At 34.8% G+C, this 22,593-nt stretch overlaps 1 protein-coding gene across 3 annotated transcripts; it reads left to right on the forward strand.

The window, feature by feature from the left end:
* The first annotated feature begins 499 nt into the window (after positions 1-499).
* Positions 500-21,951, forward strand: CRISP1 (cysteine rich secretory protein 1). Of its 3 annotated transcripts, XM_032864566.1 has the most exons (7): positions 500-565; positions 5,282-5,419; positions 9,285-9,375; positions 10,475-10,623; positions 13,632-13,729; positions 15,846-15,934; positions 21,669-21,951. In XM_032864566.1, exons 1-7 carry the CDS (start codon positions 500-502, stop codon positions 21,794-21,796), a joined length of 759 nt encoding a protein of 252 aa, XP_032720457.1. In that variant the 3' UTR covers positions 21,797-21,951. The 3 variants fall into 3 exon arrangements, with proteins under 3 accessions (XP_032720457.1, XP_032720458.1, XP_032720459.1); XM_032864567.1 differs by lacking the exon at positions 5,282-5,419; XM_032864568.1 differs by lacking the exon at positions 15,846-15,934 and having other exon boundaries at positions 21,669-21,692.
* Positions 21,952-22,593: the final 642 nt, after the last annotated feature.

Consider the following 22,593-nt stretch of genomic DNA (forward strand, 5'->3'; position numbering starts at 1 on the left):
GATTTATTTATTTTAGAGAGAAAGTATGTGTGTGCATGTATGCTCGCAAGTTGGGGGAAGGAAAGAGAGAATCTTAAGCAGACTCCCCACTGAGCATGGAGCCCAATGTAGTGCTCTATCTCAGAACCCTGAGATCATCATCTAAGTTGAAATCAAGAGTTGGACACCTAACCAACTGAGTCACCTATGTGCCCCAATTTCCCTACTTTGAAGTCAGCTGATTATCAATTTGAATTCCATCTGCTACCTTAATTCTCTTTTGTCATGTAATGTAACATATTCAAAGGTTCTAGGGATTAAGACATGAAATCTATCATTCTTCTAATCACAGTTCTGTCTTCCTCTGTTGGCCCACTAGCATATTCAACTTTGTTTTGATCCTGTGGGTCTCTTTTTGCAGAAAATGCAAATATACTGCAAAAGAGGGTTGAAATAGGTTTATAATAAAACATAATCCCAGGAATTGATAGTAATCTAAATTTACGTTTTCTTCTTAGGGATGACAATGAAATACTTCTTGTATTTGGCTGCTGCTGCTGGTTTCCTGCCCATTTGGATTATACGAGTATGTGAGGATTGTATGTTTCATAATTGCTTTACAGAAAAGGATAAGAGCTACCCCCGTAGAATTCATTTTGTTACAGACACTGTTGTGAGGACGCTATGCCCATTACTCACCCTGGTCTTACCTGCTCTAGTAGGCAAGTACTATTCTTAATTTCACATTGCAGAGAAAAGAACCAAAGCAGAGGGAGGTGAAGTCATATGGCAATGACAGATAACTGGGAAGTGGCAGACCCTGAAAGGAAACCTAGGCAATTTGGCTTCATGGGGTCATGCCAAATTCATTATAGCTCCTCTGGATAATTCAAAACAACATGGATGGAACTAGAGAGTATTATGCTAAATGAAATAAGCCAGTTAGGGAAAGACACATACCACGTGATTTCACTCAGATATGGAATTTAAGAAACAAACAAAGGAGCAAAGGGAAATAAAGGGAGAGAGTGGCACCTTCACACTTCACAGTAAGGAAAAGCTGAGCCAAAGAAAACCCACCATCAGAGAGAAAGGAGAAAGACAGTGAGAAAGCAAATTTTGCCTTTAAGACCTAATCAGTACTAGGCTAGTCTAGGTCACTTAGTTAGTACATGTTCTAGGAGAGACCCTGGCCCAGGCTACCATGTGAAAGAAGGAATCAGTATCAGAGTTAAAAGTCCAGATGAAAAAGCAGGTAACAAGAACTCCTCTCAGTCAGGGGAACCAGAGCCTCATCTACTTACTGGCCAAGAATACAAAGGAAAAATATGAGTGTTGAAGGCATTGATAAAACAGCTGTTATACATTCCATAGACAGTTATTGGAATATTTGCATGGTTACAGAAAGTTTGCTCAGAAAATTAAGGCTTAAGAATTTTAAAAGAAAACAACATCATAAGACAAATTAAGCCCCAAACACAAATTCATTGCATAAAATTTAAACATGAATGCTAGTTAAAGGAAATAATAAACTGTTGCTATTAGTCCAATAAAAATAAACAATATGCTATATTCTCTTTTTAGACTCTGGATAGAAAACAAATAGACTAACAACTAGGCCGTGAAAACTGGCAACATTTTCAGGAATTTTGATTGGGAAGGCAAATAGAAAGTACAGCAAATGAATGGGGAAGTGAAATAAATGAAAAGTTTTGTCTGTTTATTTTAAGTTACAAGCAAAATGATCATGAATAAGTGGGAAGGAAAATGAATTGGTTGAAGTTATAGTGGAAAGGTAATGAGTAATGTAAGATTTGGTGAAATGTGGAAGAGAATGGAATAAACAACACTGGGGAGAAATAACTTTTGAAAGAATGACCGGTTTTTACTTTTTTGAGGATACTATTTTCCATTATGGCTTTACCATTTTTCATTCCATCAACAATATATCAAAGTTCCCTTTTCTCTACGTCCCTTGCAACACCTAAAATTTTGTTTTTAATAATAACCATTTTAACAGGTGTGAGGTGATATATCATTGTGGTTTTGATTTTCATTTCCTTGATGATTAATGACGTTAAGAACTTTCTCATATAGCCGTTGGTCATTTAGAAGTCTTTTTTGGGAAAATGCCTGTTTAGGTTCTTTGTGTATTTTTAAAATCAAGTATTTTGTTTTGTTTTGTTTTTGTTAATTATACAAGTTCCTTCTATATTTTGGATATTAATTCCTTATCAGATATATAGCTTCAAATATTTTCCTATTCATTAAGTTGCCTTTTCATCTTTCTTATTGTTTCCTTGCTATGCAGAAACTTTTTAGTTTGATACAATCCTACTTGCTTATTTTTTCTTTCATTGTCTGTGCTTGCCAAGACCAATATCAAGGAACTTTTTACTTATGTTTTCTTCTAGGAGTTTTATGATTTTAGGTCTTATAGGACCTTTCAGATCCACTGTAAGTTGATTTTAATGTATGATGTGATATAAGGGTCTAATTTCATTCTTTTGCATGTGGACATCCAGTTTTAAATTTGCCAAGAGGGTAAATCTTATGTTAAATGCTTTTATAAGATACACAAAATAATAACAATAGTTATAGGAAAGGGGGCAGGAGGAAACTTTGAGAGGTGATTGATATGTTTGTGTTCTTTTGTTTGTTTATATTGATGGTGATGATGGTTTCACAAGTGTATACTTACCCAAACTCATTGAACTATATACATTAAACATGTATAGCTTTTACATGTCAATTATACCTCCAGAAGATGGTTAAAAAAAACAAGAAAGTATGATCTGTTCTATAGTACCACAAGTGATAAGGAGAAAAGAATGAGAACAGATAGAAGCAGATTAGTAGACTGACCAAGAGCAGCTGAAACAAAGAGTTTCAGAGAGTGTCTCTTTACTGGGGAAAGTAAGACATAGCAAAATCTATTGAAAGAGGTCAATGTAATTGGGGTAGAGTGCACAAATTCTGCAATTACATTGTGAAGAAAGACAAAGTGAACTAACCAGGTAAAATAAGTAGAACTGATGAGCAAAATTAAGGGACTGTTTGAGATTAGACATCAGGATTTTGTATGATACCAATACCTGGCGTTTTGTGGAATATTTTTCTGCTGTTGCTCATCTGACTCTGTGTGAGCAGGGAAATTTGTGGTCTCACCCAAAGTGGGGACGTTCCTAAATGGCAATGGATGGGGAAGGATTCAATATTTTAGCAAGGAATTTGTTGAATAAGAGAACATGAATAGGGGCACCTGGGTGGCTCAATCATTAAGCGTCTGCCTTTGGCTCAGGTCATGATCCCAGAGTCCTGGGATTGAGGCCCACATCAGGCTCCTTGCTCAGTGAGAGGCCTGCTTCTCTCTCTCCCACTCTCCCTGCTTGTGTTCCCTCTCTCACTGTGTGTCTCTCTCAGTCAAATAAATAAATAAAATCTTTAAAAAGAGAGAGAGAGAACGTGAATAGAAAAAAGGAGAGAGAAAATAGAGAAAATGAAAAAAGAGCTAGAAGACTAGATTATGTTGAAAATAGAGTGACTGACCTTAGCAATCTGAAAAAGCAGGAAATTCTGATCAGGCAGGGAAAAGTTTGACCAGGTGATTTGGCATTTAGTGTGATTATAAAATATAGGCTGTGACCACCATGGTGGAGACTAATGAGACTTGAAGGAGAGGTCTAAGAGAGAAAAAAATTCAAGGGTCTGAGATAGCAGATGACTGGAACTATCCATGTGAATGCTGAAGTCCCTTGACTGCAGAAATAGACGTGGACAGGATGGATTTGCTTCAGAAGGCCCAATTTCAGTACCCTGAAATTGGGCCTTCTGAAACAAATTCAGTCAGCTGAATCAGGATGGTTCAATCAGTTAAACATGTGTGTTAGGCTCAGGTCATGATCTCAGAGTCCTGGGATCAAGCTCCGCATGGGGCTCCCTATTCAGCAGAGTCTACTTCTTACTCTTTCTCTGCCCCTTCTGTGCTCCAGCTCATGCTCTCTCTCTCTCTCTCAATAAATAAATAAATAAATAAATAAAATCTTAAAACACACACACACACACACACACACACACACACCAAAAAACCAGAAGGCCTAATTTCAATGAATGAGAGGAAGTGATACGAAAACGTTATAGGAGAATGAATGTTCAGAAATGAGATGGTAGAGCAATATGTCATGAGTTTCACTGGAGCAGAGTTCGGAGGAACAAGGAAAATTTAATTTGGATATGGGAAGGAGATTCTGGTCATTCCCTACCTCTCCTCGAGTATAAACAAGGACTACCTGAAGTATGGAGGAAAATAGCACCATAGGACTGTGTTTCTGAGGAAATTGATATCCATAGGAAATAGTCTCTAGAAGGGTCTTCTGGATTCCATATTTATGCCTTTTTCCCATTCCTATTTTATGTGGATATAAAATAAATGAAATAACTACAAATTTGAGCAAGGTATGGTGTTGGATCCTATTTGTTCAGAAATTGCTAATGTTCCTATGGTACTTGAGGAATAAACAGATACTACTCAAATTATACTATGTATGTTTTGCCACTTTTTAAACAAAAGGAATGAAGTGTATGTGATATATAGTACACACACAAAAGAAGCTGCTCTTGATAGAATTAAAACCTAAAACATTAAAGCCATTTAGTTTTCTTCTTAGTTGCAAGATAAAGGGTAAACAAATTTAAAGAATAGTCATTAATTCTGGATTGTAGCTGATTTTAATTCTATTTAATACTTACATATATGTATGTAAATGCTAATGTTTTTTCCTAAGCATAAGAGAAAAAGGTAGAAACTGAGTTGAAGACACTGGAGACTTTGTATTCAATAATTAATATCTTAGATTAGACACATCCTTTAGACAGTATTCGAGTGCAAGTGGTTTATTTAAGAACCAAAGAGAACACTTGCAGGAAATGGGTTGGTATATGAGCCAAGGAAGGGAAGTCAGTGTAATGTCAAGATATCTTCCACTGTGGCTTATATGGCCCTAAAAAGTACTTTTACATGGCTCAAAGTACCAAGCATAAATTTGAAAAACCCCAATCATAGTATATCCAGTGTTTTATGCTATACACTTGTATAATGTCAAATGACATTCAGAAACCCGAAAGACTAGAACTGGAGAAATGGAAAATAATCTATTGACCAATTATTAATTTTAAAATCCTATAGATCATTGTCTAGTAAATATAAACTATAAATTCATATTGCTGTAGGTCCGCTAGGAATATAAGTGGTGAATTACACATAAAAGAAATAAGACTAATTAAATTAATTTTCTGATCGCAGGCAAAACCAACTCCAGTTCCATATGTTCCATATAATACTCTCCTCACTGAACTGGCAACTGTCCAAGAAGAAATCGTTACTGTACATAACACCCTCAGGAGAGGAGTAGTTCCGTCAGCCAGCAACATGCTGAAGATGGTGAGATTAATTAAACAGCAACAATGATGTCAATAATAGTAATAGTGTTTACTGAGTTTTTATTAAGTTCTCTTCACTTTCAGTATACTAAAACTTTGGTCTTCCCAAACAAATCTATGACTTAACAGCAGAAGAATTGGAGACACAGAGGCCCCTGGGTGGCTCAGTCAGTTAAACATCTGCATATGGCTCAGGTCATGATCCCAGTGTCCCAGGGTAGAGCCCCACATCCTGCTCCCTTCTCAGCAGGGTCTGCTTCTCCCTCTCCCTCTGTGTGCATGTAACCTCTCTCTCTCTCTCAAATAAATAAATCTTAAAATTTAAAAAAAAAGAAAGAAATGGAGGCACAGAGATGGTAATTAACTTTCCCAAAATATAGTTTTTAAATGACAGAGCAACAATTCCAACTCAGACAGTCTAATTTCAATCCTAATGTACTCTAGGACAGTGCTTCTTCATCTTGAAAGAACTGCCAAAGAACTTTTTAAAACACAGATTCCTGGGCCCCACTGTCTGAGATCTTGATCTGGAAAGTCTCTGGTGGAGACCCCTGCAAGCTCCCAGCTGAAGCTGACGCTACCGGCCAGTACTGTCAGCACAGCGAGCTCTAAGTTATAGAGGCAATTCATAACTGTCTTCATTGGGCAGCAGCCCAGAGGCTAGACTCTCATCTGAGAATCAAGATGTCCAGATTCGAAGTCAAGGGGTCCTGCCAGATAAACCAATATTGACAAACCTATTTCCCAGTTCCCTGGCACCCCATAAAAAGAGAATTGTCTTTCCACTATAAACCTGGTGTGTGAATGGAGTAGGTACTACAGAACAAAACAAAGTTAGGGCAGTCTCAGAAGTACCAGGTGATTAGTGAATACGTGTTATCTCTCAGAAGTATCACTCAGGTTTTTCTGCAACCTGATCCTGGTCCCTTTAACCTTGCTTGGACGGGTCTAGTGTACAAGAATTAGAAATTTCTATTTCTAATGAGCACTCACTCTGGAGAGCGATTCTAAGAGACCGTCTCCTCATGCAAATGATGAAAGTGGGAAGCAAGTGAAGAAAAACATTATTTTCAAATTTATCTCTTGGTCACCTTAAAATAGAAAGTGTTATTTAAACAAATCAATAAAAATTCAGTACCTATCACAGGCTTTCTTGCATTGCGAGTGCTGTGCCTGACATGTATATTGTGCTTACTGTTGACAGGCACTCTTTTAGAACTTTGTTACATTAACTCATTTAAATCAATAGTTCTGTGATCCGGATAATACTGTCATCTCCATTTTATTGATAATGAGTCTGAACCTCAGAGAAATAAGCTAGCATCCAAAGTAATAAGCACTGAATTAAGTACAGATTCAAATGCAAATGGCACAGCTCCAGGCACCGGCTCTTAACTATATGCCTCCCTTAGTACAAACAGGGTCCAAACTCACTGGACTCCAATAGGGTCCAAACTCCTTGGCTTCCAGAAGAGCAAACACATGTAGCTAGGAGGTTCTAAAGAAATTTTAGAATAAATGGAAAGTATAGACCCTGATTTCAGAGATTATATTATTGTGGATTAAAGGCAACTACAAAGGAACTTTTAGAAGCTCATGTAAGAATGAATACATTGAGGTGCTAAAGTGTAAAGGCAGGAGAGATCAACAAGACTATAAATTAGGTGACCAGTAAGACTGAATCATATTTTAAAAGGAATACGAGAGTTGAGCTGTTCCATAAACAATGCTTTGGATGTGGCTAGAAAGGAACTGATAGAGTACAGCAGGGCTGAAGAGGCAATCACAACTGCCAGGCAGAGATTTTCTAAAAGTTTCCATACATAGGGTTAGAAACCAATTAAATGGAACCACGTATTAAAGCCAGAATTCATAGCTTTGGTACAATAACCCTGACTACTCATTTGTGATTTTAATCCTGGGTCTATCTCAGAAAGAAAGGAGCATCTTACCAGTATTAATCAGAGGTAATATCCTAGACAGCTTCCTTAAAGAGGTCTGAACCACAGACTGTATGTAATGAATGCTGCAGGTAGTTTATGCGACAAGATAAGCATATTCAGATGGAGATTAGCATGCAGAACGTTTATTGGAGAACAATCACCAGAATGACACCTACCTGTGGAGGTAGAGAGAAAAGCAGCAGTGGACATATGGAAAAGTTGGATTGTGATATAGTCACAACAGAGGGCTCAGATAATTCTTCAGGAAGCTTAGTACAACCAAGACAACCCTTCTGATTGGAGGGAAGTGGCTTGGAATTTACAGTTCCCATATCCATCAGTTGTTGGGTAAGGACTACCCCAGGGAAGGGGTTATGCTCCTGGGTGCAGGACAATTTTTAGAAAGGACAGACAGTAGAACTGTCAGTGGACAGGACTCCTAGCTTAAGAGGAAATTAGTGCTTCAGAAAGTGACCTGGTAGTACATCATGGCATATACAACAAGCAATGAGTTGTAAGTTACCCAGATAACTTATAGTCCTAATCACTTGGTAACCTGGTCATAATAGGCAAGTTTTGTTTTTTTTTTGTTTTTTTTTTTTTGTTTTTTAACTAAGGCATGCAATGATAATATTCCCACCAGGAGATCCTGTGTCCTAACAGGATGTGTTGTATCATCTCCACTTCCTCAGGTAGATATATCCACTACTAAAATATAACTTTTCTCACATGAAGCAATCGAACCTTACAAAATGGCTAATGACTTACTTAATTCATCTCAAGATTTAATAAATTCCTTCAAGAAATTTATTCCTTGGGTATTATTCAAGGGTAATTCTGTAAAACTAACCCAGATGGCAGCATACACATATAACAGTTAAACATCTTTGCTACCAGGAAAAATGGTGAAAATCTAAGTCAGGTGTCATCCAAAACTTATTCTAAAGAGTAAGTGAATGATTAATGTCAAAGCTTGTAGTAAAAAATGAAGTCTACAACTTTTGTTGGTGATGTGTTGCATGTAGATGTAAGGATTAAAGAGTGTTAGGAAGAACATTCTTCAAAGTCCCATGATTAACGATACAGACTTTTTGCCTCCTTTCAACTTACCTGGAGATACGCCTGACAAAATGCTTCAATTCAACACAATTGACACAGATTAAGAGTTAAGAGCACACATTCTGAAGACAGAATAATGTGGATTCTAATTCTTTTTTGGCTACTTAGTGGTTGTGTTACCCTAAGAAATTATGCAACATCTCTGTTTTGCCATTTACAAATGGGGATAACAATAGTACTTCCCTTATAGAGTTGCTCTGGGTCAATATTTGAAAATATAGGTACAGAATTGGTAACAGATCCTGACATGTGGTTTTAGCTACTATTTTTATTATTATTTATAATTTTAGATGGAGACATGTGACACTGTACATAGCTGTTGTTTATTTGTAGAGCACATAGTATAAGATCTGTCATACTGCAATTGTGTTGCATAAATTACTACATTAAGACTTTAGAACAAACTATTTGGCATGAATGATGGGTCACATTTTACAGATGAAGAACATACTCAAAAAGATTAAATAATGTGTCAGAGATAAAACTGCTAATAAATAATGGAATGGATTTCTAACCCTGATCTGTTTTATTGAAAGCATTTATTTGAACTCTTTCACACTTCTGAGAGAGAAGCTATATCTGAATATTATTACCAAATTTTGATTTTATAAATTCAAGGGCTAACATGGTGAGTCAAAGTTTTGTCTCCCTCTTCCAACCAGAATATTTAATATTATTATTTAAATTGTTAGATTATAACATTGAGGATATTGCTAGCCTTGGATTTTTAGAAACCATAAACTAGAATATTATCATGGAAATGCCAATAAGACCAAGCTCTTATATTTTACTCTTTTTCTGTAGGATTGGAGTGAAGAAGCTGCACAAAATGCCAGAATGTTGTCAAAGCAGTGTGAATTACGAGAAAGCAACTCAATTAAGAGGCGAATTACAAGTAGGTATATACATCTGCATGACTCACCTCCATACTCAAAAATCCTTAGGAAACATTAAGTAACCTGGCAAAGGTAAGTTAAGTCATTCAGTCTATGATATGGCCCCATAAATGACCGTGGATTGTGGCCCACTGCGCTGTTTTCTTATTATAATTTTTAAATTTGGATATTCAAATTTCAGATTCTTATCATCAGAAACAAGAATCAAAGCTCTTGATATTACAGAATAGTTAAGCAATACAATAATAACTAGATGGACAGCTAGATAGCTAGAAGCTTTCCATTCTATGTAGTTATTTCAGCTACACACTATATCACCCTAGGGATACCTTTGCCTTTGAAACACTAATAGAGTTGAGAGGTGAGTTCTATTCAACTCTACTGAGCTGTACATGAGAACAAATTTAGGTGCTCATAGAAGAGTCCATCTCAATGGCATATATATCAGGTGGATCACTGCTCGTTTCCAGAAAAGCTATTAGTACTTCCTACACAAGTAGACATTATTAGCACTTATGAGATAATTGTTTATTACAAAATATTTTTAAAATACTAATGAAACTTCCATATTTACAAATTATTGGCCATTTTTGCCCAATGTTGATGCATGAATTAGCAGTAGGAATCTTTTCTGCCCCAGAGAAAGGTAGATCACTCCTGAATACCATTTGTGATCAAGAACCCACATCACAAGTGGATGGCTAAATGAGCAAATGTTTATTCCAAGGCCCTTGCATAATGAATACCTCTCTGTGGCTGTTTTCAAGTCATGGGTCCTCTTACAACCCATGAGCTGCTTGGACTGGTTTCACCCTTCTCAACAGTTCAGAAGTGGCAGAGTCTGAAATGTTGACCTGATTCCTAAGCTTGCACATCACCTTCTACTGTCAACTTCTTACCAAACCAAAGTACCACAAGTTGCCAGCAGAGATTTCCAGCAGAGATACAGCTGAGTTGTTTTTTGTTTGCTTTTTTTTTTTTTATAAGACGTTGCTTGGATGACTGGTAAAATATTTGTAAAATGAAAATGAGGAAAATATCCTTGTAATATATTTCCAAGTTTCTTCAAGTATGACACAGACTTTTTCTCCCTTTCAGATACTTTTTGTGGAGAAAATATGCATTTGACAACTTATCCTATCTCGTGGTCAAATGTAATTAAAATCTGGTACAATGAATCTAAATATTTCAAGTATGGGGAACAGATATCAACAGATGATGACTTAACAATGGAGCATTACACTCAGGTAAGCTGCATATTTGCAAAGGTGCACATTGTTTAAATGTCTAGAAGCATGTGTGGAAAACAGGTGACTGAGAAAAATCATTCTACCCACTTTTCGCAACCTTGCACTTTACCCACTGAGTTCCTGTTATAATTTGAAACATAAGGAAATGTGATTCCCTCAATAGATGGCTTAGAGAAGCTGCTTAACTGTTTAGTCTCCGTTTTTTATATATTTGGACTTTGGGGAATTAATAAAATCATAAAACATCAGTGTCACTTATAAATTATATTTCTAATATGTCTAAAGGATGAAAATTATAGTACCTTATAATACAGAGAATCCTCTTCCTCTGGTTTATTTTTATTGTGATAAAATTATATGTATATATCTGTAAAATATACACATATATTATTTTTATTTATCATATATAATTATTTGCATATATACATATATAACACATAACAATCATTTGTATATGCATATATGAATATATTTTATAAAATTTGCCATTTTAATCATTTTAAAATTATGTAGCATTAGTGTTCAGTAGCTTTAACTACGTTCAAATTGTTATGAAGCAATCACGACTATAGATTTTCAGAACTTTTCACCTTCCCAAACTGTACCCCTTAAACAATGCTTCCCCTTCCCCATCTCCCCAGCCTCTGGCAAGCACCATTCTACTTTCTGTATCTATCAATTTGATTACTCTAGATACCACATATAACTGGAATCATTCAATTTTTGTCCCTTTGTGTCTACCTTATTTCACTTAGCATTATATCCTCATTTGATGTTCATTCATGTTGTAGCACATGTCATAATTTTACTCTTTTTTAAGGCTGAATAATATTCCATTGTATGTATATACCACCTGTTGTTTATCCATTCATTCACTGATGGGTGTTAGGTTGTTTCTGCTTTTGGCTATGGGTAATAATTTTGCCATGAACATTGGTGGGTACATATCTGTTCATATCCTGCTTTCAGTTCTTTTGAGTATATACCCAGAAATGGAATTTCTGGATCATATGGTAATCATATGCTGAATTATTTGAGGACCTGGTATACTGTTTTTCAGAACAGCTGCATTATTTGACACATTCCCAGTAGCAATGACACTTCTGATTTCTCCACATCCGTGCTGTTTTGGTCTGCTTGGACTCCCATAACAAAGAACCACAAGCTGGATGGACTAAACAACAAAAATTTATTTTCTATAGTTTTGGAGGCTGGAAGTCTATGAACTTTTGAAGCATAGTTTGTTTCTGTGAGAGTTCTCCTTCTGCCTTCTTTTCATTATGTCCGTGTATGGACTTTACTTTCCTTCTGTCTGTGCATGCTTGCAGAGAGAGAGAGAGGAAAAAAAAAAAAAAAGAGTGAAAGCATGAGTGCCAGCACTTTCTTATAAGGACACGAACCCTATCAGATCATGGTCCCAAGCTTAGAACTTCATTTAACCTAAATTACTTCTGTAGAAGTTCTTTCTCCAGTTAGAGTTGCTGGGTTATATCAGGTTATTTGGGGTTTTGTTGCTGAGTTGTAAGAGTTCTTTATATATTCTAGATACCTATCCTTTAGCAGGTATATGATTTGCAAACATCAATTCCTATTACATAGAATGCCTGTTCATTCTGATGATAGTATCCTATGATGCACAAATGTTTTAAATTTTGATAAAGTCCAATTTATCTATGTTTTTTCCCCTTTTCTATCTGTTTTTGGTGTCTTATCCAAGAAATCACTGCCAAATTCAATATTGTGAAGTTTTTTCCTTATGTTTCCTTCTAAGAATTGTTTTTATGGTTTCAGCCCTTACACTTATATGTTTAATTCATTTTGACTTATTTTTTATAATATGGTAAAAGGTAGGGCCCAGCTTCATTTATTTGCATGTCAATACCTAGTTTTTCCAATTTTGGTTGGGATAAGGCAGTCCTATCCCTGTTGACTCATCTTGGCACCCTTTTGAAAATCATTTGTTCATATATGAAGACCATGTGAAGATTTATTTCTGGACTCTATTTTAGTTCTAAGGTTTATATGTCTATTGTTATGCCACTACCAGTGTTTTAATTATTATAGCTTTGTGGTAAGGTTTGATATTAGAAAGCATAAGACTTCCAACTTTGGTCTGCTTTTTCAGGACTGCCCATTTAAAAACCATAAACTTAATCACTTATGGATAACAATGCAGATATTCTAAATAAAAGACTAGCAAATAGCATTCTTATTTTAAAATTGATACATTGGACAAAAAGGATATGTTCTAGGAATCTAAGAATGTTATAACATTAGACTCTTTATTCATATGATTTGCCTTGTCAAACAATCAGAGGATGAAAATAAAATGATCACCCAGAGAACTAAAAATCTGCCAAATTTGTGACATCAATTCTGACTTTCTATTTCCTTCAGATAAATGTAGACTAAACTTACTATATACATCTAACACCATTAGTTCCATCACACTCAGATGGTAACCTAATATTTCCTCTTCCAAACACTTAAAAATTTTATTATCCAATTCCCACAATACACCTGTGATATAGAAGATAATACTAATATTTTATACAATTTTACAAATAGAAAAATAAAATTTCAAAACATAAACTGGTAAATGCCATACAACCAGGAAGTGGTAGAAATAGAATTTGACACTGAGATATTTTGCCTTAAAGGCCAATTCTACTCTATACCATACTTCTTCTCTGATGATTAAATAAAATTCCTCCTATTATTTGATTTGTATATAATCACCAACCAGCCTCCATCATGTTACCTGATTTTCCATATACAGTTGATAATAGAATGAGCCAGGATTAAGGATGGCCAATAAGTGTGCATATGTATGTGTGTTATCCAGACACATGCAAATCTTTCTGTTTCTATGACTTCCTAATAAGCCATGCTCAAAGCATCCTAAAAGCAAATGTGTTTATTTTCAGCCATGGATAACAGTATTCATATTATAATCCTGTAGCCCAAGTCAAATTATTAATAAAATAATCTCTTTATCATTACAGATTGTTTGGGCCACTTCTTACCTCATTGGCTGTGGAATATCATCATGCCCCAAAAGACTGGCAACTCAGTTTCTCTATGTTTGTCACTATTGTCATGAGTATGTATTATACAGCTTGGTGTCACACAGCCTTTAGAAATATATCCCTCTTACATAATCCAGTTTATTAAGGAATATATAAGAAAACTTAAATAAATATTTCATTTCATTTAAGTGGAACCTTAGGGATAAAATGTCATTTAGCCAATACCTAAAAACATTGCACACACACACACACACACACACACAATTTTATTTATATAATATTTTTTAAATAAATTTTTATTTATATTTCATTAATAGAATGCCAAATTCAAAGCTATTACCTGTGTTATTGATTAGCATAAGCAAAAAAGCAAGGGTTTCTACTTCAACAATTCTAAAGTGTATTTAGAATGCAAGGGCAGAAATATTGTGGAGTATCAAGAATAAACAAATGGAAAATTAAAGTGTTCCTTTATTTAGCTTTTTGGTCTAACTATTGATACATGCCTTTTCTTTAGAAATTAAATTTACGTGTTATCAAGGTGTGAGTCACCACTCCTAGAAGAGATAATCTGATTGCCTCAGTGAGGGGAAGGTGGACTCCTTTGCTCTCTCAACTGTGGTTGCTCTATAAGCACGACCAATTTCAGACAAAGATGATTGTAGAAGGACACAGGAGCACACTGTGTGGCTCCAGTGGTAATCATAAGAAATTAGAGATTGTTCAGAGCTTGTCCTCTAATAGTTCACTACAAATGCCTGTTTAAATATATTCTGCTAAGGAAAGTTAATGAGTGGTCTGCATATGTCTCTTTAAGCTATCTTTACCTATATAGTTGAATACCCAAATTTTCCATCATACTATGAGCTCTAAGCATAATGTTTAACTGCAATTCCCCCATGTGTTACAAAATAAAAAATGTTCAATATGAATCAGTAAAAATTATTTATCTGTTAATATGTTACCATATTTGTACTTTTAATGAGGTCTCCAGTATCAGTGTAGATTCAATAGATATATTTATATAAGAGTTCTACATGAGTTATTTTCTGGTTTCCTCATGTCTTGATTTTAATAGTTAATATTTTTTATGATTTTATCTATATAATTAGTACCAAAGACAGTAAGATCTCTTTACATCTACAACACATCAACTATACTATCTTTCTATAAATCTTTCAGAGGCTGGTGGTGGTTTCTGGTGAACTGACAATTATAGAAAAGTAAAACACATGGAACTGTAATAGAGAATATTCTGCAGCAAATATTAGACCAAGAGTCTGACAAAATCTCTTACTTAATTAAGGATTAAGTTTCTTTTATAAAGTGAAATTTGGGAGTACCTGGCTGGCTTAGTTGGTAGAGTATGCAAGTCTTGATCTCTAGTTCATGAGTTCAAGCCCCACATTGGGCATAAAACTTACTTTAAAAAAAAAGGCAAAAAAATAAAATGAAATTCTAACAATTCAGATATCAAAGGGAACAATATCAACTAGAATGCTATTGTAACCAGAACATTTACTTTATTTTTCAAGCACATTATGTAAGATTCAGTTATAATCCACCTTGTTTTCTTAGATATCTGCAGGTAAAACTGTCTTTATTTGAATTTCCTATTAGCTTAGACCTAAAAATTCTCATCCACTCTCTCTCCCCCAAATCTACCACTTTAGATTTAGCCATATTGACAGATTTTCGTATTTTATAATGCTCTATATGTTTCTACACAAGAGAAACATGTATCAAGTTTCTCATGATCTTGTGCAAGATTAAATTAGAACATTTCCAACTTGACTCACTTAAAATGTTCTCAACATGTCCTTTTACATGACTGCCTACCAAGTCCTTATGGAAATAAATAAATAAAAGTGACCAATTATAAATGGCTCTAAAGCTCTTCTGCTTAAGATTTGACTGTTCATAGATTCCAGTCCTGTTAGAACTTAACTATCTGAATAGGGTAAATTCTAAAGTTCTTAGGAGCCCACAGTTGCCCATTACACATTCAGAAAGATAAATTGTCATCATTGCAAGTCTAGAAATCTTAAACCTATCTTAAAGATTATCATCATTATCTAGAAGTGGTTTTCAAAAATTGTTTTCAAAGTTGATTATAAATAGTAACATTTTATATTCATTGTCCAAGAATCAATATTATTACATCACGTTTTCCTTTATCCTTTTTTTAAGGGGAAATGATCCTGACAAAATGAATAATCCTTATAACGCAGGAAGTCCATGTGGAGACTGTCCAAATGACTGTGAAAATAAACTTTGCAGTAAGTTTTACATTCAATATGCTTAATGTAGACCAAGGAGCCATGTGTCCTCCAAGTTAAGGATTGACAATATTGCAGTTTTCTATAACTTTTTTCTGAATCATCACACAAGGAAAAATCAACATTATTTCTTATTTCTCCTACCTGAGTGACCAAGAAGATGATTGATTAAATCTATGGGAATGGAAATTAGAAAGGCTAAGCCTAAACTCCAGCCCCCGCCCTAAAGTTTAATGACCCTAATAGGAAAACTTGGATAAGATGTTAATATAACTAAATATATTTTTCTCTGCCCTATAAAAAAGTTCCTGGGCTCTCTTATTGCAACCTGATATTAGACATATTATTTTCAGAATACCAACATTCTCAGCTTCTTGCTGCTCCATAGCTCCCCTACCTATCTGACCACTTATTAGGGCTGTAATTTCTTATGGAGTCATCCTTATTCTTCCATGTTCCTACTGACATATTAGGAGATATCAGTTGATGGTTACACTGTCCCCTTACAGCACTTGCTCTATTTCTTAAATAAACCTTACCTACAAAGCAGTACTAACCAAATGGATTCCTTTTTCTAGAGGTTCCTGAAAACATAACTCCTAATCCCTGAGCATAATCTTGATAAGATAATTTTCAACAAGTTTATAGAGAAGTAACTAGCCCAGTAAAAGCACCCTTTAACTTCAGACTTGGAAGGCCAGAAGACCTATTTTCCCACACCTAAATAAGTCACTTTGTTAATTCTTAAAATTAGGAAAATAGATACTCTTTTTCAAATTTCCTCTCTCTAGAGAGAGAGAGAGAGATAGAGATAGATATTCTTCTAAGTCTCATTTATTCTTTCTTTTTTTTTTCTTTTTCTCTTACTTTCAACCTCACTTTTTGCATCCCATTTCTGAAAAGAAATGTGGTTGGAGAAAAATAGAGTATCTACTAATTACCTATGCTGGGTGGATGGGGTAGGTTTTTTTTAATCCAAGATATAAGAGGAATGTCTATAATGGTATAAAAAATGTAATAGAAGTAAAATGAGAGTAGGAAAGGGAAAGTATTACTTAAGAAGATTAAATCTATGGCATAAAAGATGCATATCTTAAACTCTGCTCACCTATAAATGCACGAGAAGATGAGAAATATTAGAGAAAGATATCTCAGATTGGGCCACACTGGAATGGAAACAATGCTTAAAATATAAGACCTGGATATACACAAAAAAGCAGCTTAGTGTAATTCAAATAAATTTTATAAAAATAAAATTCATAGTATAAAATAAGGCAAATTATATATATATTAATATAATTTATATACTATAACAGCAGTAAAAGCAGTTCTAAGAGGGAAATTTATAACAACAAATACTTATAATAGCAACAACAACAAAAAAAGCTCAACAAATTAACTTTATTTTCAAAACAAAAAGCACAAACTAAGCTCCGAGTTAGTAGGAGAAAAATAACAAAAATTAGAGTGGAAATAAATAAAATTGAAACTGTGAAAAAGTGAAAAAGATCAATGAAAGGAAGAGCTCTTTAATTAAAAGGCGACTTAGAAAAATCTTTAGCTTTAGCCACACTTACCAGAAGAAGAAGAGGAAGAAGAGGAAGAAGTAGGAGAAGGAGAAGAAGAGGAGGAGGAGGAGGAGGAGGAGGAGGAGAAAAGAAGATAGAAGAAGAAGAAAAAGAAAGAAAAGAAAATAGAGGATGTTTAATAATTACAATTAGAAATTAAAGCAAAGACATTACACCCGATATACAAAAAAAAAAAAAAAAGCATAAGAGTCTGCTATGAACAATTGTATAGCAACAAATTGGATAACTAATTTGAAGAACTGGATAAATAGGAATTTATCCTATTTGTACATACAACGTACAAAACTAAACTTTAAAAAAATACAACTTACAAAGACTAAATTATGAAGAAATAAACACACAGCACACCAGAACTGAATCATGAATAAATGGAAAATCTGAACAGACTAAGTACTAGTAAGGAGATTTAATCAATAATCAAAAATCTCCCAACTAAGAAAAGCCCAGGACCAGATGGCTTCACTAGTGAATTCTACCAAACATTTAAATATTTAGTACCAATAATTCTAAAACTCTTTCAAAAAATAGAAGAGAAGGGAACACTTCCAAACTCATTTTACGAGGCCAGCATTACCCTGATACTAATATCAGAAAACAACACTGCAATTAAAAAAAAAAAAAGAAAAGTAAAGAAAAAAAATTACCGGCCAATATATCTGAGGAACATAGATGGAAAAATCTCAGTGAAAGTTAGCAAGCCAATTGCAACAATACAATGAAAAAATCATACACCACAATGAAGTGGAATTTATGCTAAGATAGCCAGAATGGCTCAACATTCACAAATGAGACAATGTGAAGAATAAAAATCATATAGTCATCTCAATAGATACAGAAAAAGCATTTGAAAAAAATTGACATTTTTTCATGATAAAAACCTGAAGCTGGGTACACGGGTATCACATTACCTCAACATAATAAAGGCCAGATATGAGAAGCCCACAACAAGCATCATATTCATCAATCAAAATTGAACAGCCTTTCCTCTAAGACCATGAACAAGACAACAATGCCTACCTTTACCATTTTAATTTAACATAGTACTGGGAGTCCTACTCAGAGTAGTAGGACAAGAAAAAGAAATACAAGTAATTAAAATCAGAAAGGAAAAATAAGACAGTCTCTACTTGCAGATGACATGATGGTATATATAAAACACCATAAAGACTCCACCAGAAAACTATTGGAATTAATAACTGAATTTAAAAAATTGTAGGATACAAAATCAATATTTAAAAAATCAGTTATTGGGACGCCTGGGTGGCTCAGTTGGTTAAGCAGCTGCCTTCGGCTCCTGTCATGATCCCAGCGTCCTGGAATCGAGTCCCGCATCGGGCTCCTTGCTTGGCAGGGAGCCTGCTTCTCCCTCTGCCTCTGCCTGCCATTCTGTCTGCCTGTGCTTGCTCTCTCTCTCTCTCTCTCTCTGACAAATAAATAAAATCTTTAAAAAAATATCAGTTATTTTATGTATACTACCAGCAAACTATCAGAAAAAGAAATTTTCTTAAATCCTATTTTTAATTGCATAAAAAAAGAGGAAAAAACCTAAGAATAAATTTCACCAAGACCTATATACTGAAAATTATAAGATATTGCTGAGAAATATTGAAGATACAAATAAATGAAAATATATTCCACGCTTATGGATTGGAAGAATTAATATTTTTTAGAATTTCCATACTATCTAAAGTTATCTACAGTTTCAGTGCAATCAGTATCAAAATTCCAAAGGCATTTTTCAAGAACTAGAACAAATAATCCTATCATTTGTATGGAATAACAAAAGATAGCCAAAGCCATCTTGAGAAAGAAGACTAAAGCTCATGGTATCATACTTCTGGATTTCAGGCTGGTCCGAGTGCAGTGGTGTTTACAATTAATTGATCATACTTCTGGATTTCAAACTATATTACAGAGCTATATATAGTAATCAAAACAGTATGGTATTAGCATAAAAACAGACACACAGATCAATGGAACAGAATGGCTAACTGAACATAATAAAATATATATAAAACAATGGAGAGCCCAGAAATAAACCAATACATATAGGGTCAATTAGTTTATAACAAAGAAGCCAAATACATACAAAGGGAAAAGACAGTCTCTTCAATAAATGGTGTTGGGAAAACTAGACAGACAGCCACATGCAAAAGAATGAAACAGGAATCATATATTACACCACACACAAAAATCAACTCAAATGGATTAAAGACTTGAATACAAAACCGAAAACCATAAAATTGGAAGAAAACATGGGGCAGGGGCGCCTGGGTGGTTCAGTGGGTTAAAGCCTCTGCCTTCAGCTCAGGTCATAATTCCAGGGTCCTCGGATTGCCTGCCCTGAGTCATCTCTGCTCAGCAGGGTGCCTGCTTCCCTTCCTTTCTCTCTGCCTGCTTCTCTGCCTACTTGTGATCTCTGTCTGTCAAATAAATAAATAAAATCTTAAAAAAAAAAAGAAAGAAAAGAAAACATGGGACAAACTGACACTAAAAGAAAAATAACAAAAGCAAAAATAGACAAGTGAGACTGTATCTAACTAAAAAGCTTCACAGCAAGGAAAACCATCAACAAAATGAAAAGACAACCCATTGAATGAGACATTTGCAATGAGAATGAGAATATTTGCAAATCTTATGTCTGATAAGATGTTAATCTCCAAAATATATAAAGAACTTAAAAAGCTGAATAAAAATTCCAATTAGAAAATTGGCAAGAAGCTAAATTTATATTTTTCCAAAGAAGATATCCATATAGCCAACAGGTACTTGCAAAGGTGTTTAGTATCACTGATCATCAGAGAATGCAAGGATATACTGCATATATGTTAGAATGTCTATCATCAAAAAGACAAGAGGTAATAAGTAGGGGCAAGGGGGTATTGAGAAGGAAACCCTTATGCAATGCTGATGGGAATGTAAATAGGCACCATCACTTATGGAGGCTACTCAAAAATTTAAATATATAACAGTCATATGACCCAGCAATTTTTCTTCTGGATAGCTATCTGAGGAAAACAAAAACATTAACTCAAGAAGATATAGTAACTTAGGCATGGAAATGACCTAAGGATCCATTGACAGATTTAGTGGATAAAGAAAGTATTATACACACACACACACACACACACACACACATATATTTATAATTATATTGTTCAGCTATAAAACAAATGGAAATCTTATCATTTATGACAACATGGATGGATTTTTTTTTCTTCATTTTATCATTTTTATTATGTTATGTTAATCTCCACACAGTACATCATTAGTTTTTGATGTAGAGTTCCATGATTCATTTTTGCATATAACACCCGGTGCTCCATGCAATATGTGTCCTCCATAATATGCATTACTGGGCTTACCCATCCCCCCACCCCGTCCCCTATAAAACCCTAAGATTGATTCCCAGAGTCCATAGTCACTTATGGTTCCTCTTCCCCTCTGATACCCTTTCCTCTCCTAATGTCCTCCATATTATTCCTTATGTTCCACAAATAAATGAAACCATATATTAATTGTCTTCCTCTATTTGACTTATTTCACTTTGCATAATCTCCAGTTCCAACCATGTTGATGCAAATGTTTGGTATTTATCCTTTCTGATGGCTGAATGAAATTCCATTGTATATATGGGCCACATCGTCTTTTTTTTTTTAATTAATTTATTTTTTATTTTTTTATGGATGGATTTTTTTTTAAATATTTTATTTATTTATTTGACACAGAAAGAGATCACAAGTAGGCAGAGAGGCAGGCAGAGAGAAAGGGGGAAGCAGGCTCCCTGCTGAGCAAAGAGCCCCATGTGGGGCTTGATCCCAGGACCCTGGCATCATGACCTGAGCTGAAGGCAGAGGCTTAATCCACTGAGCCACACAGGCACCCCTGGATGGATCCTGAAGGCATTATTCTAAGTGAAATAAGTCAGACATAGACAAACACCGTATGGTTTCACTTGTATGTGGAATCTGAAAAAAACGAACTCCCAGATAGAGGAAAAAGATTGGTAATTTTCAGAGGCACTGGGGATGTGGGGGCCGGGTGAGGGTCGATAGTTCCATTGAAGTCTTTAAGAAGATTATCTCGTTTTTCAGTAATGGTGAATTTTGGAGGTAATATAGTATAAATATGCTTTTTCCTTCCAGCTAATCCCTGCCTCTACTATGATGAATATAGTAACTGTAAGACACAAAAACGAAGTTTCGGATGTGGGTCCCAGTCAGTTCAACAATTCTGCAAAGCCAGTTGTCTCTGTGACAAGGAGATAAAATAATCTTGGTTATTTGCAGGTATAATGTGCTGTTGGGGAAATGTCCACTGGATTACATCTTTTACTTTACTTTGCTTCAGTAGTTTCTGCTAAGTTTCATTTGGTTTTAATTACATTAGAGATGCTAAATTTTACTAATCATATATGGGCATCCATAAATTACACCAATTCCACACACTCCTGTCCTGATACTTCCTGAAACAGGTTGACAAAATTCAACTGATGGTTTAACTGGCCACCTTGACAATAACCTCTGCTAGAGGAGGGTCCTTCCCCTGCTTCCCCATATCTCCAACCTTCCTGATGTTGTCTTCCCAAGAAGACAAGAAAACAAAAGGATCTAACCATCTTTGGACCCATTAACATTAACTTCTGTTTTACAACTGCAAAAAGAAGCTTTCAAAATTCCAACTAACCTGCAGTGTAATTTTTCATTCCATAACCTTATTTCTTTTTTAAATTGAGCAATAAAAAAATCCACAAAGCAAATGAAGAGTCAAGTATTACTACTTGCAAGGCAAAGTGCTTAATAGGAGGAGGCTTAAATATCTCATTGTTTTATTATTATATCTGTAAACATTTGTAAAGTGGGGGAAAATTGTGTTTCTTACATTAACAAAATATGTGCTCAGCACTGATTACATACAAAATGTAATGCATCTATAGAGGACATTGTATGCCTTATTCAAATGAAGACATAAATATTAGTGAGTCTGAATATTAAAGTAACCCGGAGAAGTGTATGACCACACAGAAATTCTAGTACCTGTTGTCTTGTTTTCAGTTTCAGGGCTTCCCCC

This window comes from Lontra canadensis, unplaced genomic scaffold, assembly GCF_010015895.1.
Source record: "Lontra canadensis isolate GAN:19392208 unplaced genomic scaffold, GSC_riverotter_1.0 scaffold27, whole genome shotgun sequence".
NCBI classification, from domain to species: Eukaryota; Metazoa; Chordata; class Mammalia; order Carnivora; family Mustelidae; genus Lontra; species Lontra canadensis.